This window comes from Syngnathoides biaculeatus, chromosome 9 (genome assembly GCF_019802595.1).
Source record: "Syngnathoides biaculeatus isolate LvHL_M chromosome 9, ASM1980259v1, whole genome shotgun sequence".
Lineage (NCBI taxonomy): Eukaryota > Metazoa > Chordata > Actinopteri > Syngnathiformes > Syngnathidae > Syngnathoides > Syngnathoides biaculeatus.
In genome coordinates, this window is record NC_084648.1 from 24295852 (window position 1) to 24314587 (window position 18736).

An 18736-nucleotide genomic window follows, 5' to 3' on the forward strand; every position below is an offset into this window, starting at 1 on the left:
CCCCATTCTGGCCAACAAAGCTGTTCTGACATTGCTCCCATTTTCCACAACATATCTGTGTGACCTGAGCTTTTCAAGCCTAACTGCTATAAAAACTAAAAACAGAGAGAGACTGAGAGCTGTTGAAGAAGAGCTTCGTGTGTGTCTTTCTTCTATCCTATTTATACGGGCTTGGGACCGGCCTACAGATTTCACTGGCTTGTGCCTCCATAGGGCTGCATAAAATGGCTTGCAAATCAAATTTAATGCAGGAAAGAAAAAATATTAAATACAACCTTACAGGATTCAAATGGCAAATTTACTCAATCTCCATAGGACCTTAATGATATTTGCTGCGATAGGCTACAGCTCATGCGGCACAGTGACGGAGGTGTAAAGGACCCAGGTTTAATCCCGGCCCTCCCTGTGTGAAATTTGCATGCTCTTCCGTGCCTGTGTGGGTTTTCTCCGGGCACTCTCATCCCAAAATGTGCAACATTCATTGGACACTCTAAATTGCCCCTAGGTGTGATTGTGAGTGCGACTGTTGTCCATATGTTGCCTGCGATTGGCTGGCAACCAGTTCAGGGTGTACTCTGGCTCCTGCCCATTGACATCTGGGATAGGCTCCAGCACTCCCTGCGACCCTTGTGAGGATAAGCAGCTAGGAAAATGGATGAGCAGTTGGATAGATAAATAAATGAATGGATAAATAAATAAATACCCTTTAAAACAAAACAAACCTAAACAATAGTGTTGACTTAAGACTTTTCATATTGATCATCTTCTCCTATAGGCAAGAAAAGACAATTTATTATTTTAGTTTTGTGTTACTGATTGCCCTCTTTCTGTTCAGCTGATGTTCCTGGCCTACTTGTTTTTCCTGGTGTGGCTGGGTGTCACAGCATTCACCAGCCTGCCAGTCTTCATGTTCTTCAATGTTTGGTCCATGTGCAAGAACACCAGCCTGGTTGAGGGAGCCAACCTCTGCCTGGACCTGCGCCAATTTGGTATGTAACACTTGAAAGTGGTTGGGTCAATGAAAAATGCATACTTTATATCTCAAAGGTTCGTTCTGGCTCAGATAATTAATCCTGAGAAGGCTCACATGTGGCACCGATGGTTGCTAGGAAACATGCATTCCTTACAGTAATCGAATTTGACCATCCATAAGTTCTAGTTATATACGATTCATAAATTCTCGTTATATACAATCATAACCTTCAAGTCAAAACCCATAATGGTTAAACCAATTGGAATTTAACCAAGTTCTTTTTTGTGGTTGGGGTTAGGGTTACAGACACATTGCATCAGTTGGTATTGTAAGTGGGAATTTGAATTTCATGAAAACCTGACCATGTATTTTATGAGGAACAATGTTGTTGCAGGGATCTTTGCTATTTTTCTAGGAATTACCTGGGCATCTTCACTGCTGTGTAATATTGTTGTCGAATGTTTTCCTGCTCACTGTTCATGTCTTCGGTAAGCCAAACGAGAAGCTAAACATAACGGTCACTCTCAATGGGAGGGGAGCCCCATGCAAGATATCACCTCGTGGGGTCTCACTGAACCTGAGAAAGGTGAGGAATCAGCCCAGGACTACACGACAGGACTTGGTCAATGACCTGAAAAGAGCTGGGGCCACCGTTTCCAAGGTGACTGTTGGCAATACACTAAGACGTCATGGTTTGAAATCATGCATGGCACGGAAGGTTCTCCTGCTTAAACCAGCACATGTCTTAAGTTTGCCAATGACCATTTGGATGGTACAGAGGAGTCATGAGAGGAAGTTTTGTGGTGAGATGAAACCAAAATGAACATTTTTGGTCATAATTCCACTAACCATGTTTGGAGAATACAAATGATGAGTTCCATCCCAAGAGCACCATCCCTACTGTGAAGCATGGGGGTGGTAACATCATGCTTTGGGGGTGTTTTTCTGAACATGGGACAGGACGACTGTAATGTATTAAGGAGAGGATGACCGCGGCCATGTATTGTGAGATTTTGGGGAACAACCTCTTTCCCTCAGTCAGAGCATTGAAGATGGGTCGTGGCTGTGTCTTTCAACATGATAATGACCAGAAGCACACAGCCATGAAAAACAAGGAGTGGCTCCGTAAGAACCATATCAAGGTTCTGGCATGGCCTAGCTATTCTCCAGAACTAAACCCAATCAAAAATCTTTGGAGGGAGCTGAAACTCAGGTGTGTTTCTCAGCGACAGCCTAGAACCCTGTTTGATCTTGAGAAGATCTGTGTGGAGGAGTGGGCCAAAATCCCTCCTGCAGGGTGTGGAAACCTGGTGAACAACTACAAGAAACGTTTGACCTCTATAATTGCAAACAAAGGCTACTGTACGATGAAAATTTCAAACCCCTTCCATGATTTCTAACTGGGAGATCTTGCAATATTGGAATGTGTTCAAATACTCATTTACTTCACTGTACATTGTAAACACGAAACCTAACCTTATAACCTTCTTCGCTCATCATCAAAGATGTAGGTAGCTTGGCAGATTTTTTATAATGTCCTATTACAATGTTTGTTATTGGCCTGTGCTTGGCTGCTGACCTGTTCACATTGTACCCCCCCCCCCCCCCCGTCTCACTCAAAGATAGCTGGAATAGCCTCCAGTTCAGAGTAATAAAATATTACCTAAAATAACTAATAAGGGTTTTATCATGGGAATGGTTTAAAATTGTTTTGGAATTAGAAAAAAGATGGAAGTTTACCAGGGCTGCACAGTGTACAACTGGTTTATCCCATCCGCCTCACAGTTCTGAAGTCCTGGGGTTCAAACTTGAACTCTCTATGCAAAATGTTTATCTTATCCCTTTGCCTGTGTCGGTCTGGTTACTCAAATTTCCTCCCAGATTCTCAAACACATACACGGTAGGTTAATTGAAGACATAGATATGAATATGAGAGTGACTGGTTATTTGTCTGTCTGCCCTCCATGATTGACTGGTGACCAGAATCGGAATCAGCTTTATTGACCAAGTTTGTAAAAACACAAAGAATTTTTCTCCGGCAGTCAGTGCTCCCCTGGTACAACATTCAGAAAAAAGAACAACAAAGTAACAAGAACAAAGAACAAGACACATTTCTGTTTGTAGGAACTATTCCTGATGAGAGTCACAGATGTGCAAGATGTAAAGTCTTCTTTATTTAGAACAGCTAAGAGATACATTTGTCAACATCCCACGTTGTGTTATGCAAGTTCAGTTATCCCACCTCTAGCCAAAAATATAGCTGGGATAGACTTCAACACACCCACAAACCCAGGTACAGATAAGCAGTACATAGAATGGACTGATGAATGGAAGTCAACCAGTGGCACAGAACAGACTGTGATTGATGTTGGAGGCTCCATTCTATGTATCCATATAGTTGAAGCCAGACGTTTACATATACTGTGCAAAAATAAACATTTCATTTTTTTCATCCCACTGTCTGAAGTTGAATCAGACTAAATCTCTCCTGTTTCAGGTTAGTGAAGATCACTAAAATTATTACATTTTGTTAAATTCCACAATAATGAGACAATTTCTGAGATATTTTCATTTTACTTTCTTCAAGGTCAAAAGTTTACAGACACAAAAAGTACTCTGTCTTCAAAGAACATGGGAAAGCCCAGAGGATGTGGTCATGGCTTTGGAAAATCCTGATAGGTTAACTTACAACATGTGAGTTAATTGACAGTGCACTTGGGGGATTTATTTAAGGCCAGACCTAAAACACTGCTTCCTTATTTGAAATCATGGGAAAATCAAAAGAAATCAGAAAGTACAGTGGATCGTGAATCTCTAGATGCTTGAAGGTGCCATGTTCATCTGTTATAAACAAATATAACCATCATGAGATTGTGCATTCATCACACTGCTCACCAAGGAGACAGGCTCTGTGTCCCAGAGATAAATGTGTTTTCGTCCAAAATGTGCAAATCAATCACAGAACAAAGGCTCAACACCTTGTAAAGATACTGAATGAAGCTAGTGTCATTATCCACAGTGAAACCAGTCCTGCATCAAAATGGGCTGAAAGGCCACTCACCAACAATGAAGCCATTTCTCCTAAAGAAACCTTAAAAAAACAGATTACAGTTTGCAAGAATCACAATCTGAATCAGCTTTAATGGCCCAGTATGTAACAAGGAATTTGTCTCCGGCAGTCATTGCTGCCCTGGTATGATATTCATGTTGAGTACAGAGTAGAAAAACATACTAATAAGAACAAAGAACACAATACATACAATTAATAGGGAACTTTTTTTTTTTTTACAAGAATTACAGTTAAGCAAAGATGGAGTCTTCCAGCATTTAGAACAGTTAGAGTGCGTCAACCCCCCCTCAACTTTATAATCTCAAGATCATATGGGGGTTATGTTAAGCTTATAAAGTGTGCCCTTACCCGTTTGTGGTTCACCGTTATAGACCAGTGCAACGACAAGTGTGCAAAGGGTGCAGTTTAAAGTGACTTATCATGCGATAGTCTACAATATATATTACTAATACTAATACTGATCGGACAAGAAGGGTGTGAGGGTGTGTCCCAACAACAGTGCAAGGCAGAAAATAGTAGGTTCGCCGTTCAAAATTTTAATCACGTAATTGCAAGAGGGAAAAAACTGTTTGAATGCCTGCTAGTTTTGTTTTGCATTGATCAGCACCTCCTCCCTGGCGGAAAGACCGAGAAGAGCTGGTGGCCAGGCTGTGGAGAGCTTGAAAGAATGCTACCTGTTCTGGTCCTAATTCGAGTGGCGCGTAAGTCTTCAAGGGTTGGCAGGGTGTTGCCAACAAGCTATTCAGAGGTTTTGATTGTCCATTGCAGTCGAAGTTCATCGTTTTTTGTAGCAGCCGCAAACCTGATTGTGAGGGAGGTACACAGTACTGATTCGATGACCACTGTGTAGAGCTGTCTCAGCACTTTTAGTGACAGGCTGTGCTTCCTCAGAAGCCCCAAGAAGTACATGGGCTTTATTGAGGATGGAGTTGATGTTCGTCTCCCATTTCAGGTCATTCCTAAGAACTTGAAGGTCTCGACGGTTGACTCAAGACAGTTGGACAGCGTGAGTGGCAGCTGTGGTGAAGGATGCCTCCAAAAGTCCACAATCCTATCTACAGTTGTTAGAGTATTCAATGCCAGGGTGTGTTGGTGTTGGAGGACTATTTTTCCTCCACGTGTCAGTTTAATTTCGGGTAGTGAGAAAGTTTGTTATCCAAATACAGGCTGGAGACGATGAACAGTTTGTACCAGACCAACACTCTCTTCCTTGAGAGCCAAACGGGACAACTTTAATGCACATCCCATCGGCATCATCCTTGCTCTCGCTTTCATTTACACAACTTTCTTAGCATTCTCTCTCGAACCTTTCTACCTTTTGGAGACGACCTGTTAGTTTTTCTACTTCCAGTTTTAGAGCCGCCGCTTTTTTAGCTCAAGCTTTTTCCGTTTCTCTCATTAATGTCACCAAACATGCAGTTGAAACCATTAGAGGAAGCCTTCCATTCTCACAGTATTTCCTCATCCATCCTTTCAATTATTTTCTCATTCTCTCGTTGTTTTTCAGGCATGCTTCGATGGCTTGATGCCAAAATATGCCGCATATGCCAAATAAGCCATAAAAACTATATACAAAAGAAAACAAATACTCATTAAATTCATATTACACAAATTAATGACAAAACACAAATACACATCCCATGCATTCCTCACTTGTTCACTTAGTACCACTTGTTCAGAATGGTTTGGTATTTGCTGTAAATCGAACCATTCACTTTCCCTATCAAGCTCTCCCTGCATTTTGATTTAGATCATCTTTTATCAAAAGTGCTAAAACCTTTTATTTTCTCAAAAGTCCTCAATACCACTCAAACTAAAGTACTCAAACCTTAATTTAACAAAAGCACTCAAACTTTTTTTTTTAAATGTACTCTTAAAATCTTATTTTATTTGAGGAATTCTAGTTTCTAGGATTCTTGAAAGAACTAAACAGCATCTCCTAATATAAAATTGCAATTGCGTATTTCACTGTTCATCTGGGTTATTCTTCTTAATTTATTTTTATAGTGTACACTTTGTCCTTTGATTTCGAATGAGGAATTCTAGTCTCTAGGATTCTCCAAAAAGAACGAGACAACCTCTTGGTTCAGAAAGTTTTGGACTGGCTTCAACCTACTGGTCTGTCTGCCAGTCATGGGATTTACAACCTTTTTGTGTCGGCACAACCTCCGAACACAGGGCACTTCTAAACCCTTTTTAGAGTGGTACGCCCACGCACTCCAGGGTTTTTCAACCATTTTGGTGGGACGCAAGGGTGTCCACAATTTCCCCACTGTTCAACCAGCCAGAAAGTATAATTGACACCTGACACGGACCTCAACACCAGTTAACAAACACATCCCTTTTGGAGGATAAATGTCCTCTCACCTTGTCAATTGTTGGCCGGCCAATTTTCTGTCTGTCAACCAACACCTCATTCCGAAATCACGTTGGGGTCACCAATTGTTGGAGGACGCTTTTTCCTCTGCGTGTTCATTTAATTTCGGGTAGTGAGAATGTTGGTTATCCAAATCCAGGTTGGAGACGATGAACAGTTTCTTCGAAGCATTTACTTACAGAATATTCCGGGCACAAATGAGTTACAGACAATGGCTGTAGCAGATCACAAGTGCAAAGATACAGAGGACTTGCAGCATTCTTATACTATCAGAAGGGTCCGCATCACAAAAGTATGAAATGAAATTAAAGCGCATCACAAGAGAATCGCATCGTAAAATAAAGAGCATCACAAAATATCTGCATCATAATGACTGAACCAATTCTATCTGTTAATAACTAGCACATTCCTATGTCCTGGTCTCTAGTAAACATTTCAGCAAGATTCACTTAAGGTTAACTGATTGGTTGGCATGGTTCAAACACGAGTCATACAGTCATGACTAGATATGAGCAGAAGACACACTTCATTGGCTACACTAAAGCTCCAGTCAAGCCACTTCCTGTTGATACACAGAATCGTCGCCATCTTTGATGAGGCCGATGACTGTGGTGTCACCTGCAAATTTCTGGAGTTTGACAACTGGGTGCCTTGAGGGACAACATGAAGTTGTGGATCCACTGACAGATGGCAGGTAAGACATCGAGTTGGAGAAGCTTGGAGGAGAGAAGTTCAGGGTTGATGGTGTTAAACGCAGAGCTGAAGTCCACAAACACGATCCTCACATAGGTTACCTCGCTGTCGAGATGTTTAAGGATGAAGTGCAGACCCATGTTGACGGCATCATCCGCAGACCTCTGAGCTCGATCGGCAAACTGTAGTAGGTTCAGCTGGGGACCTGTGACACTCTTGAGGTGTTCCCACACAAGACATTCAAAGGTAAAACTTTGGGACAAACGGGTCTTCCAAATGGACAATGACCTTACGCATACAGCCAAAATGGTTCAAAAGTGGCTTGAGGAAAACAAAGTCAATGTCTTGGAGTGGCCATCACAAAGCCCTGATCTAAATCAGAATCAGCTTTATTGGCCAGGTGTGTAAGAACACACAAGGATTTTTTTATCCAGCAGTCAGTGCTTTCCTGGTACGACAATAGGAACAAAGAACAAGGAACAACATAGCAAAAAGAAGAAAGTAAAAGAGATTTCTGTTTATAGGAACTATTCCTTATAAGACGTGCATTCCTTATAAGACCTGCATACCCCATTGAAAATTTGAGGGCAGATCTGAAATGGCATGTGCAAGCGAGTCAATTGACAAACCTGACTCAGTTACACCAGTTCTGTCAGAGAGAATGGGCCAGGTTTCCAGCAGAGTACTGTCAGAAGCTTGTGGAAGGTTACCCAAAAACGTTTGACCCAAGTCATGTAGTTCAAAGGAAATGCTACTCGATACTAAGGAAATGTATGTAAACTTTTGACTTCAAAGAAAATAATAATTACATTTGATAATTAATTAATATTTTTTAATCAACTCAGCAATTTATTGGATTTATTAATTTAAATTGACTTTAAATTGACAAATTTCAATCAGGTTTCCGAACTAATCACAGTTCAGAATCTGCTCTTTTCAAAGTACTAAATGATATAAGATTGAATACTGATTCCGGAAAGTTGTCAATTTTGATCTTGTTGGATCTCAGTGTGGCTTTTGATAATGTAGATCACAATATAGTGCTAAACAGGTGGGAAACGTGGCTGGACTTTATAGAACATTCCTTAAATGTTTCAGGTCTTACTTGGAGGAGACGAGCTTCATTGTTACCATTAGAAGTATTCAATCTCAACAAATGGCAATGACATATGGGGTCCCTCAAGAGTCAGTTCTTGGTTCCCTCCTTTTCAGCCTGTATATGGTATCGTTCGGTTAAATTTTTCAGAACCTTAGTTTTGACGATCATAACTATGTGGATTACACACAGGTACTGTATATGTAGCACTGTGTACAGATGACTCCAGTTCAATTGAGGTGTTGTGCTACAGTCTAAAGCAGATAAATAACTGGATGAGCAAAATTGGTTTTGCTGTTTGTAAAGACTTGGACTCACTATCTTTAAAAAGCAAAGACCAAGTCCGAAACCTTGATGTTGTGATAGACTCCAACCTGAACTCATATCAAACCAATTACTAAAACTTTTACCATCTGAAGAACATATCTAGAGTGAGGGCTTGCATGTGTCAAGCAGACATGGAGAAGGTCATTAATGTTTTTAACTCGAGTAGACTTAACTATTGTAATGGTCTTCTGACTGGGTTCTCCAAATAAAACATTAAAAAGCTGTTGCTAATTCAGAATGTTGCAGTGCAGATTGTGACCAGAACAAAGTGGTCAGAGCATATAACTCCATTGTACAGTCTTTACACTGGCTTCCACTCAGTTTTAGAATACATTTCAAAGTTCTGCTACTGGTCTATAAATCACTAAATGGTTTAGGTCCTGAATACATGAAAGAAATGATAATGAAATACAAACCCAGTAGGGCTCTGAGATTGAGTGCTCAGGTCTAATAATGGAGTGCACAGTCCAAAGCAAACATGGTGAAGCAGCATTCAGATGTCTTGCTGCAAAAAAATGCAATAAGTTGCCAACTGAGGTGATGGCAGCCTCAAGTGTGAATGTCCTGATTCAAGTTAAATCTCTTCTTTTTTCTCATGTGTTTTAGAGTACTTCCTCTTTCAGTGATATTTCTTGCAGTCAATGCTGTTTAAATTGTACGTTTTATTTTCTAATGTTTTTATTTTTGTATCTGAAGGCTTTTAAAGCTGAAGTGACATGCCTATAAACATTCTAAAATAGATATTGTAATGAAAAATACATTATTCATTTTGTCTGTATGAAAAAATAAATATGGGCGGAGAGTGCGTCATCCATGTGCAAAGTTGCGGAAGTGTCATTCAACATTCAAGTGGTCACCATATTGGCTGCATCTCCTGTCTGTGACGTCACACTGGGACATTCGCCATTGAAAACACGCGGTGGACCCTCTATGTGAGACGAACACGCCCCTTCTGACATGGAATTTCTTTTCGAAGAAGAGAACACCTCATAACGGAGTGAGCCACCCCGGCAACGTTGTTCATAGCCGCCGCCGTCCGCGGCGTTGTTCATAGCCGCTGCCATCCATGATGAACAACACCACCGAACCGGGCCGCTTAACGGCGTTGTTGTCACACGCGGCTGAGTGCGCCACTGCCAGCAGCATTGTTCTTTGCCGCTGCCGTTTGCGGGCCTGACGCGGCAGCCTTTCCCGTCCGCGAGCCCGAGCGGCAGCCGTCCGACGCGCACATTGACAGACTTAGCACCCCTGTCATACATACGCGGACCTTTTATTACGTTATGAGAGACGGATTAAGTGGGTAACTGTTATTTTTTTTTAGTAGCTGTATACGCGCCACCCTGTTGTTTGGGACCCACGAAGCTCTCGTCCTTTGCACCTGTGCAATCCATTTTTCACGATGAACCGGGTCTCTTGGAAATTTATGAAGGGAAAATCCATCCTCCTGAGTGTTCGTGCAATATCCAGCAATGCAACAAGCTGGCATTTTGGCTAACACGAAGGAACAACGAGCTACCTTCCTGCAGGTAAAACTAATAGAAACAAACGAGTCCGCTGGAGGGCGCTCCTGCCCTGTACGTCACTTCGTGCTTCTTCTCGAAAACAAATCCCTCAGAGGATTTTCATGTTGGGAGTTACAAAAAGCCGTATACGTCAAAATCATGTTTTGTGGTGAAAAAACGGATGGGTCCATACCGGCTGCCGGTTTTTTTTTCATTAATTTTGTACTAAAAATCATCCATTTCATGACACTTGACCTTTAACAAAATGAAATAATTTTGGATGTCCAGACTGACCTGAAACAGGAGAGGTTAGGGTTAGGGTCATTAGATTTCACTTCAGACAAAAAAAACCTAAATGTCTTTTTTTCACAGTGTATGGAAACTTCTGGCTTCAACTATAAATGATATGCACATAAAGCACAATTTAATTTTTCTGTTTTTCAAGGGGCTGTGACCATATCAGAGGAAAAGAAGGTTTGCACAGGATCTGAGAAGTTTTTCAAGATGTGTGAATCTAACGAAGTAAGCTGCTGCAAGGTTTAATAAAAAATATGACATGCATGAGAAGAATATTCATTAATATTGAGTTTCATTGTGACTTTGCAGCTGGACTTGACCTTCCATCTGTTTGTGTGTGCATTGGCTGGAGCAGGTGCTGCTGTGATTGCAATGGTGAGCACAAAGACATGTTCACTACCTCTCAACTAAAGTCAACTGGGATATGCTCCAGGTCACCTCCAATCCAAGCGAGTCACTTTAGTGCAGCAGTACAGTCACTTTATTAATATTTATCCTATCTATTTTGTTTCACTCTTTTCTTGGAGGAGATTATATGGGCAATTATTCAAATGACTAAATCAAGCTTCCATTTGAAGCCACCATAAGTGGAAGGAATGTAGGGGGTCTTGGCAAGAACTCTGTAGTGTGAGTGAGTCACCAAGGTTTGCAAATATCAGGATTCATGGTGTGATTCTGTCCTTTCAGAGATCCATCTTTATGCCACTGTTCTCATAATGTACATTCAGATGGCAAACTACTCAATTTATTGCTGTTAATCCTATCAGTCCTCTCAATTAATATTTTGTCAGGCATCATCTAAAAAGCTAAACTTCTCCACACTCCTTCTATTTCTACACCTGTGTATTTCTGCTTAGATTCATAGGAGGTTGGCATTCCTACCAGAGAAACCTCCACACACTCACACATTGATTTCAGACCACCAGTTTTCAGTGTTTAACAATTCCTGCTACATCTCATATATGGACTGTAGGTCACCTAATATGGATGAATAAAATACATTTCTATGCAATTTGGGAGATGCTGTATTTTTTCTTCCGCCTTGTGAAATTCAAGATTCTGCTTATTTGATTCAGATAAGACAGATTTGCTAGTATTTCAAAAAGGCCCCCTGTTGGTGTATAGGTTATTATATCTGTGGAACATTCAGAAAGTTTGAGAGTTCAAATCACACTGGAATGGCACAGTAGGAAAACTGGCTAGAACATCTGCCTCACAGTGGATCCAGGTTGTAATTGTTGTTCTCCCAATGCCGGTGTTTTCCCCAGGTAATCCGTTTTCCTCCCACAGCCGAAAAACATGGAAGGTGGGTTGATTGGGAACTCTAAATTGCCCATAGCTGTGACTGCGAGTACAAATGGTTGTTTGTTTATATGTGTCCTGTGATTGACTGGCGACCAGTTCAGGATGTACCCTGCCTCTTGCCTGAAGATAGCTGGCATAGGCTTTACCCTGCCCATGACCCGAGTGAGGACAAGTGGTAGTGAAAATGGATGGATAAATTACTGCAGCTTCCTAACCCTAACCCTAACACAGGGCACACTGGTAGGTTAATTGAAGATTCTGCCAATTAACTTTTAACACCACACATGCCAAGTTTTGATCCATAACATTGAATAACAGAGATATTTTTTCATTAGCCTTTTAGCAGGCATATTATTTCAACCTTAATCTAATTGATATAACAGAAAACTCACAAGTGCATTGTCTGAAACTAGTGACTAAGAACACAGTTTTGTGCCATAGGCAATAACCAGATAAAAATAAACTGGCGAAGGATAAAAATACAAGTGGGAGGAATCCTGCCATCCTATTCAAAGACCACAAACCAACAATCTTCATTATGAAAGGATGATTTGAGATGTGGCTAAACTTTGCTAAATTGGAAGCATCCATTTTTCAAAAACTTAATGTAGCTACTTTGGAAATCTGCCAAACTGATTGAGCATTATTTGCTATAAATCAGTTAGCACAAACATCAAAGTAACTTTGAAAAAGTCTAATGGTTTTCAGTCAACACAGCTCGTTGATTGTTTCAGCTCGTGAATCATTTTCTTTCCGTTGTTTTGGTCAACTGTACCAAATTCTGACATGGTAATATTTTTCCCGGGTGGTTTCAGATATAATATTATTTTATTATATTGCTAATGTCTTCTGATATTTAACCTGATGATTGTACTTGTTCACTATAATAACAAGCAGATGTATTGCATTTAAAAACCCACCAGATGTATTAAAACTGGGGAAAAAAAACATAGAAATATATGTAATATATGAAAACAAGAGGTTTCACTGTACTCTCAGCATTAATACAAAAAGTGCATGTGCATTCTTCCTTCTTTCTTCTGGTCCCTTTTAGGTCCATTTTCTGATGGCACTGGCTGCGAACTGGGGATACCTGAAGGATGCCAATAGGATGCAGAAATATGAAGATATCAAGTCGAAGGAGGAGCAGGAACTGCATGACATCCACTCTACACGTTCCAAAGAGCGTCTCAATGCCTACACATAAACATGAGATGGGAAACAATGCACTCACTTACGTCAAACGATTTTCCCCCCACACACAAACTTCCAGCAAACAGTCATGGATGGAAGGATATGATCACATATTATATATTACACACCAGTTAACAACACGTATACAGATCTATGGTTGGCAACAAAGATCGTGAAGAAAAAAACAAAACTGATATCTTTCCTTTGATCTTCTTGATCTTGCCTTAATGATCTACAGTGTGCTTATACGCTAAACATCGACCACATTAAGTGAAAGTTAACCTTGGGTTTGGCTAAAATTCCATCTCATCTCATGGGAGATTAGAGATTATCATTAAATTCACCAGCAGTAGTTTGTGATCAAATTAGACCTTCAGATGGGAAACCCTCAACAATCCAGTCACATTTAGTAAATACAAATACAAATGCTGTTTAAGGACAGAAAAATTGTGACAGTGCATAACCTAACCAGTTTGGAATAGAATAAAGAAAGAACCAAATAATTCACAGAAAGAAAAAACACATATAAAATTCAAGGCAAAAGATCATATGCCCAAAAAGAAAACAAATCCCAAGGAATGAAGACCTTTCCTTGGTAGGTCATGTTAGTTGACTGATATTTTTTGGTAATCCTGTATGAATGTGCAGTGCTTAACATTTTTAGAAGACCAACTGTTATCATGGTGAGAAAATTCCTTCCAGCATCATGAACTGCTTAAATGTAGACAATTTTAATTGCAGTGCGCTTTCTGCAATTTAGTATTTTTACATAAATGACTAATTTCAAACGGAATGAATCTTTTCATGCCCAAATTCGAAACGGCCCAATGGGTTTCTCTGAGAACTCGGAAATTCATCAACCATAACTTTAACACAACCACGGACACAATTATTCTCAAATATCTATACTTCTAACTAATAACATTCAGTTGGCATCTTAATCAGCAAATTATAATGTGCTTTACGATGTTATTGATTTTTCTTCTAAAGCTAAATTTGAAAATTCAGTTCACAATAATAATTGTACTTTAGCTTTAACAAAAATGTTTAAGGCCTTTAGCAGACTCATGTATTAACTGTTAATGTTTTTTTTAATGTAGCAGAGTCCTTACAATGAGGTGGTGGTCCAATAAAAATGTTAAGCACTCTACATAAACTAACTACGGTACAAATAAACCAACTTCACAAATATCCACTGCACGCATGACACACTAAAGCAACAATCAGCTGGAGAAAGATTTAATTGTCTTTCAGATCATCTATTCATGGAGAGTGGGTATTCACAAGATACGATCACACAAACACACACACAAACTCACACATATAGATGTGGCTGAATGGTCAGTGTTGTGCAGGCAACGTTGTATAGTGGTGTCATGCTGTGCTATGTCATTTAGTCACATTATGGTGACTGGTATTGCAAGTAAATATGGTTCTGAGGAAGTTTGTACTTAAATGAGTATAAGTGGGTAACTTGACTCACTTCTCATCCCTGTCCAAATCTTTTCCTAACTTATCTGGTGCCCAATTTTATGCGCTGTTTCTTATACAATAGCATATTCACGCTTCCGATTCAGTAAAAACAAGTATACAACAAAAATGGTAATTTGCATAATAGGTTGTGGTTTCTTCTGTTTTTATTTGATCTAAACATGCTGAAGAATGTTTTACAGTTAATTCATTTTATGAATCCAAACATATTTTGGGCATAAGGTGACAATATATGCCAGATAATTGATGGGAGATAAGTCCAATTTTTGTTATTTATACTCTGTGCATAATGTTTGAGTTGTTAAATTCACAATTTGTAAAGAAGTCGGCTAGTCATTTGAGACAACTGTCTGTGTAAACATGTGATTTGTCCTCCAGAAACAGCACAATTTAGCAGATCAAAGTCTTTTAAAATGCCATGTGACTGTCATATTGTTAAGACATTTTTCTGACTTTTTGGAATTTTTACCACTTTTTTTTAACCAGAATTATTCATATGTCATTTTAATATTGTGGTACCTGCAAAAGGCAAATGTATTTGTGTGGGTTGATATCACATTCACAATTTCATGTGATTCTACACATACAACTACACGCACACACACACAAAAAAAAAAAAAATGCTAATATCAGTCATCGTGAGAGTTTGATTCTATGGTTTTCATTTCTATACCAGGCTCTAATTATACCAAAATTGCTCTTTTGTCTTGAAAATCCAGATTCTCACTAGAACAGACAACTCATTCTGGGTATCATGAAGAGACAGCTGGTATCGGGTTGAGTAGTAGTGGCTTCTAGATCAGGTTGAGCATGTTTGTTTGTTTATTTAATTCAGTTTGTTTATTTGGGCTGAGGTAGCTTTCAGTTGTAACTGGATGTTTTTGTAGTTAAAGAATTTTAGAGACACAAGTCTCATACAGAGTATTTTGAGCGCCTTTACTTGACATGAGGTGGACAGAATAGTCACAAGAGGGAAAATGCTGTTAGCTCAAAAAGTAATCATTTCGTATGATGTCAGTACCTTTATATTGTATGCCACAGAACCTTTTTATGGAAGAAGATCAATATTGCAGGTTCATTTGACTGCTATCACAAGGCATGTATTGTTTCTATTAAGTGGTTCAAACTGTTTAGTAAAATGTTTGTGTGCTACTAATATGCTCTAAGGGAATGAGAGTTTTTACCTGCCAGTAGAGGTGGATGAAAGATTAATAGCTATTGATATCACAGAGATAAAGATGACAGATTGATTGATTGATTGATTGATTGATTGATTGATTGATTGATTGATTGATTGATTGATTGATTGATTGATTGATTGATTGATTGATTGATTGATTGATTGATTGATTGATTGATTGATTGATTGATTGATTGATTGATTGATTGATTGCAAGGGTGTCAAACTCTTTTTTGTCATGGGTCACATTGTAGTCATGACTTCCTTCTGTGGGCCATTATGACTGTGTACCCATATAAATAAATCATTGCCTCCTATATTTGTCTTCACACAACAAATTGATGGACAACTAGTTTTGAAATCAGAAGCCTGCATGTTTTCAACTCATGCAAATTTCTTTTAAAAGGGTGATTGATTGAAAAAATACTTCCAATATCTAAACAATATTACAAGAGAAGACAATTTACAATTTTGATATTTTGGAAAGAAACAGGAAGTCAACGCACATCATTTGCCTTCGCTGGCCATGAGTTTAACACTTGTGGATAAATGGATTGATGATGTGAAAACCAGCAAGAAATACACTCACACAACAAACACAGACATACACACAACCCCATCATTGGCATCACTCTGATTCATAACTGTGCTCTTTTATTGTTCACTTTAGCATCTCTTTGTTTTATTAGGAACTTTTAATCCTATTTTTGTCAAATCCTATAATTACAAAAAGGTGTCTAAATATGGTCAATGGATTGCACTTATATAGTTGAATTAATGTCTTTTGCTTGTCTAAGCAGTAATATGCACCCCATTTACATGTATTCTGTATAATATATACATAAAAAGAGTACGTATGATTAGAAAATGATTTCTGATAGGTAGCAATTTACCGAAAGGTGAAGGTTAGTCTCCTTGTTCAGGTTTTCACCATTAGAACTGTATTTACAGCACAGACACATACACGAACACACACACATGCGTGCAAGTATTTTTAAACTCTTGAGCTGGGTAAGACAAATGCCGTTCCTATTTTGACACATTGTGATATGGTAAAATAACATTACCATTTTCCACAAATTGTAGTGAATTGGGTGTAATGTTTTCAACATTGTACTTGTGTTATGTTTGAAAATAAAGCAAAAATCAGATGTAATTTGTTTTCCCAATAATCTTTATAAGCATAAAAACACCATCTTGTAGAAAACCAATGTGATATGATTGAATGTAGTCAAACCTAAACTAAATTAACTTCGAAGCAGTGAAAGTTCGTGACAATGTGTTAATGCTGCCTGCATGAGACACCATAGGGAGCGTTCACCAGACAGTTACAATGTTTTGCAGTGTCTTGGCTGAATATGGTCAGTATTTTTTAGGGTCCGGTTTTACATTAACAGTATTCATTTCATAAAATTTCATTGCCTGACAATGGAAGTCTTGTCACTGTTTTTAACCTCAGAAACAAAAAAAAGTGTTTTGTGCAGTTATTGACCATGGTGAGCTCTTATTCTTGATGTATGTGCATTGAAGTTCCTTTTGTGGGATCTTTGTATAGTCTTGCAGCATTAGTATAACCTGAAAAAGTAACGATGATGAAAATGGAATAATTCAGAAAAATTAAGAAAAACCTATTCTAGGTTAATTAAAAAAAGACTGTGAATCTAGTTGTTGTTTGTGGCATGGTTATGCATTCAATGGTCATAATTTTAATGCTTAAGCAGTACAAAAATATTTTCCACTAATGATATTCTGTTCTGTTCTTTTTAGCTTTCATTATTGAAGTCCTAGTTGCTAATGGTGTTGCTAAGCTAGCTATCATATTTAGTTGTTTACCACCAGAGCAATACATGGTACCAGTTTAACAAAATTAATTAAATATCAGTCCTTAACCTTAAGTTTTGACTAACGAGTGTATGATAGAACTGCAAGTCTGAAGTGGTATGATTAATATTTTTATTTGTTTTTCAAGAGATTTGCAGTCATGATACAATTTGTTGCTCTGGACGCCCATTATCCACCAACCCACTGCAGCCCACATCCTTTGCCTCTTTCTAGCACATGAAGTTTTTGATGAACTCTTAACTTTTGGCAAACTTGAAATCTTGACGAGTTTCTTCATCTCGGTTCATGAAACCATGCTGTCATTAAATCAGTCATAGTCAAAAAGGGGAGAAAATTGCTTTTGGCAGTGATGACTGGTTCTTCCGTGGTTAAAAAAAAACTATGACATTTTTTCCTAAACTGGAAATCTTCAGTGTGACTCAAGAATGGCACAACTGGAGTTGGAAAGTGGAAGAGGATGTGAGCTGCTTGTGCTCCATTTGTTTGAATCTCCTTGTGAAAATGTTTGTATTGACACATGTTAATTCCTCGTCCTTCTTGTCTATCCACAGTCCAGTGCTTAATTTGACTACTCTTCTCTCCCTGGCTTTTGTTGTCTGTGATTTCAGCATGAAACAAATCTTCAAAAGCATAGAACGTGATCCCTGTCATTCTGTGAAGTTTTATTTTTATTTTGACTATCTACCTGGAATGCTACAGTGTGAGTTCTGCAGCTCAAATCGTCAACTCTGAATTACAGGATGAACATCGAAAATTGGCTCTGTTCTAGAATTAATTTAGATTTTGACCGTTATGAGCTGCACTCCAAAGTTAAAAACTGATATGAGTGTGCAACTCAAGTGATTGATTGATCATGATTGTCAAGTATATACACAAACATCTACGTTGGACATTTTGGACGTAGGGAATTTTATTTTATTTGTTTCCATAGTAAACATTTTGTACACCACTTTCATTGCTTAGTAGCAGGCTTTCTTTGATTCACACCCAATTTTTTTTACATATCTGTGCCACCTGCTTGGGCAGACACTGGCTTTTTTATTTGTAAAGATATAAACTTGCTTGCATATATAAATAAAATAAAATATTACACTTGTGTACTTGTGAAAGAAACCATTGAATTTGTGCCTTAATTTCTCAAAACAACATGATGTGGATACTGAAAAAAACAAGAATGTACAATATTATCACTCCAGTGCTCAATTAAACCATCACCAGAAGTACCAGAGCTTTGATAAATGGGTTCAAATTCCTCATCAAACAAATGATGCAGCTCTCTCAGTAAATATGACTCTTTGGTTCAATATATATGGAGTGGTACAGCCTCCAAAGCCTAACACCTGTATGATTACAGAAGTCAAATAATATCCTATTCAACATTTAGATGGA

At 38.7% G+C, this 18736-nt stretch overlaps 1 protein-coding gene across 1 annotated transcript in view; it reads left to right on the forward strand.

Annotated features, from left to right (window-relative positions):
* Window positions 1-18427, forward strand: part of gpm6ab (glycoprotein M6Ab) — a 71757-nt gene extending 53330 nt beyond the window's left edge. Inside the window, exons 4-7 of the mRNA XM_061830827.1 lie at window positions 836-989; window positions 10484-10560; window positions 10645-10710; window positions 12695-18427. Of these exons, the coding sequence (XP_061686811.1) occupies window positions 836-989; window positions 10484-10560; window positions 10645-10710; window positions 12695-12847 (450 nt within the window). The 3' untranslated portion in view covers window positions 12848-18427. The remainder of the gene's footprint in view (window positions 1-835; window positions 990-10483; window positions 10561-10644; window positions 10711-12694) is intronic.
* Window positions 18428-18736: the final 309 nt, after the last annotated feature.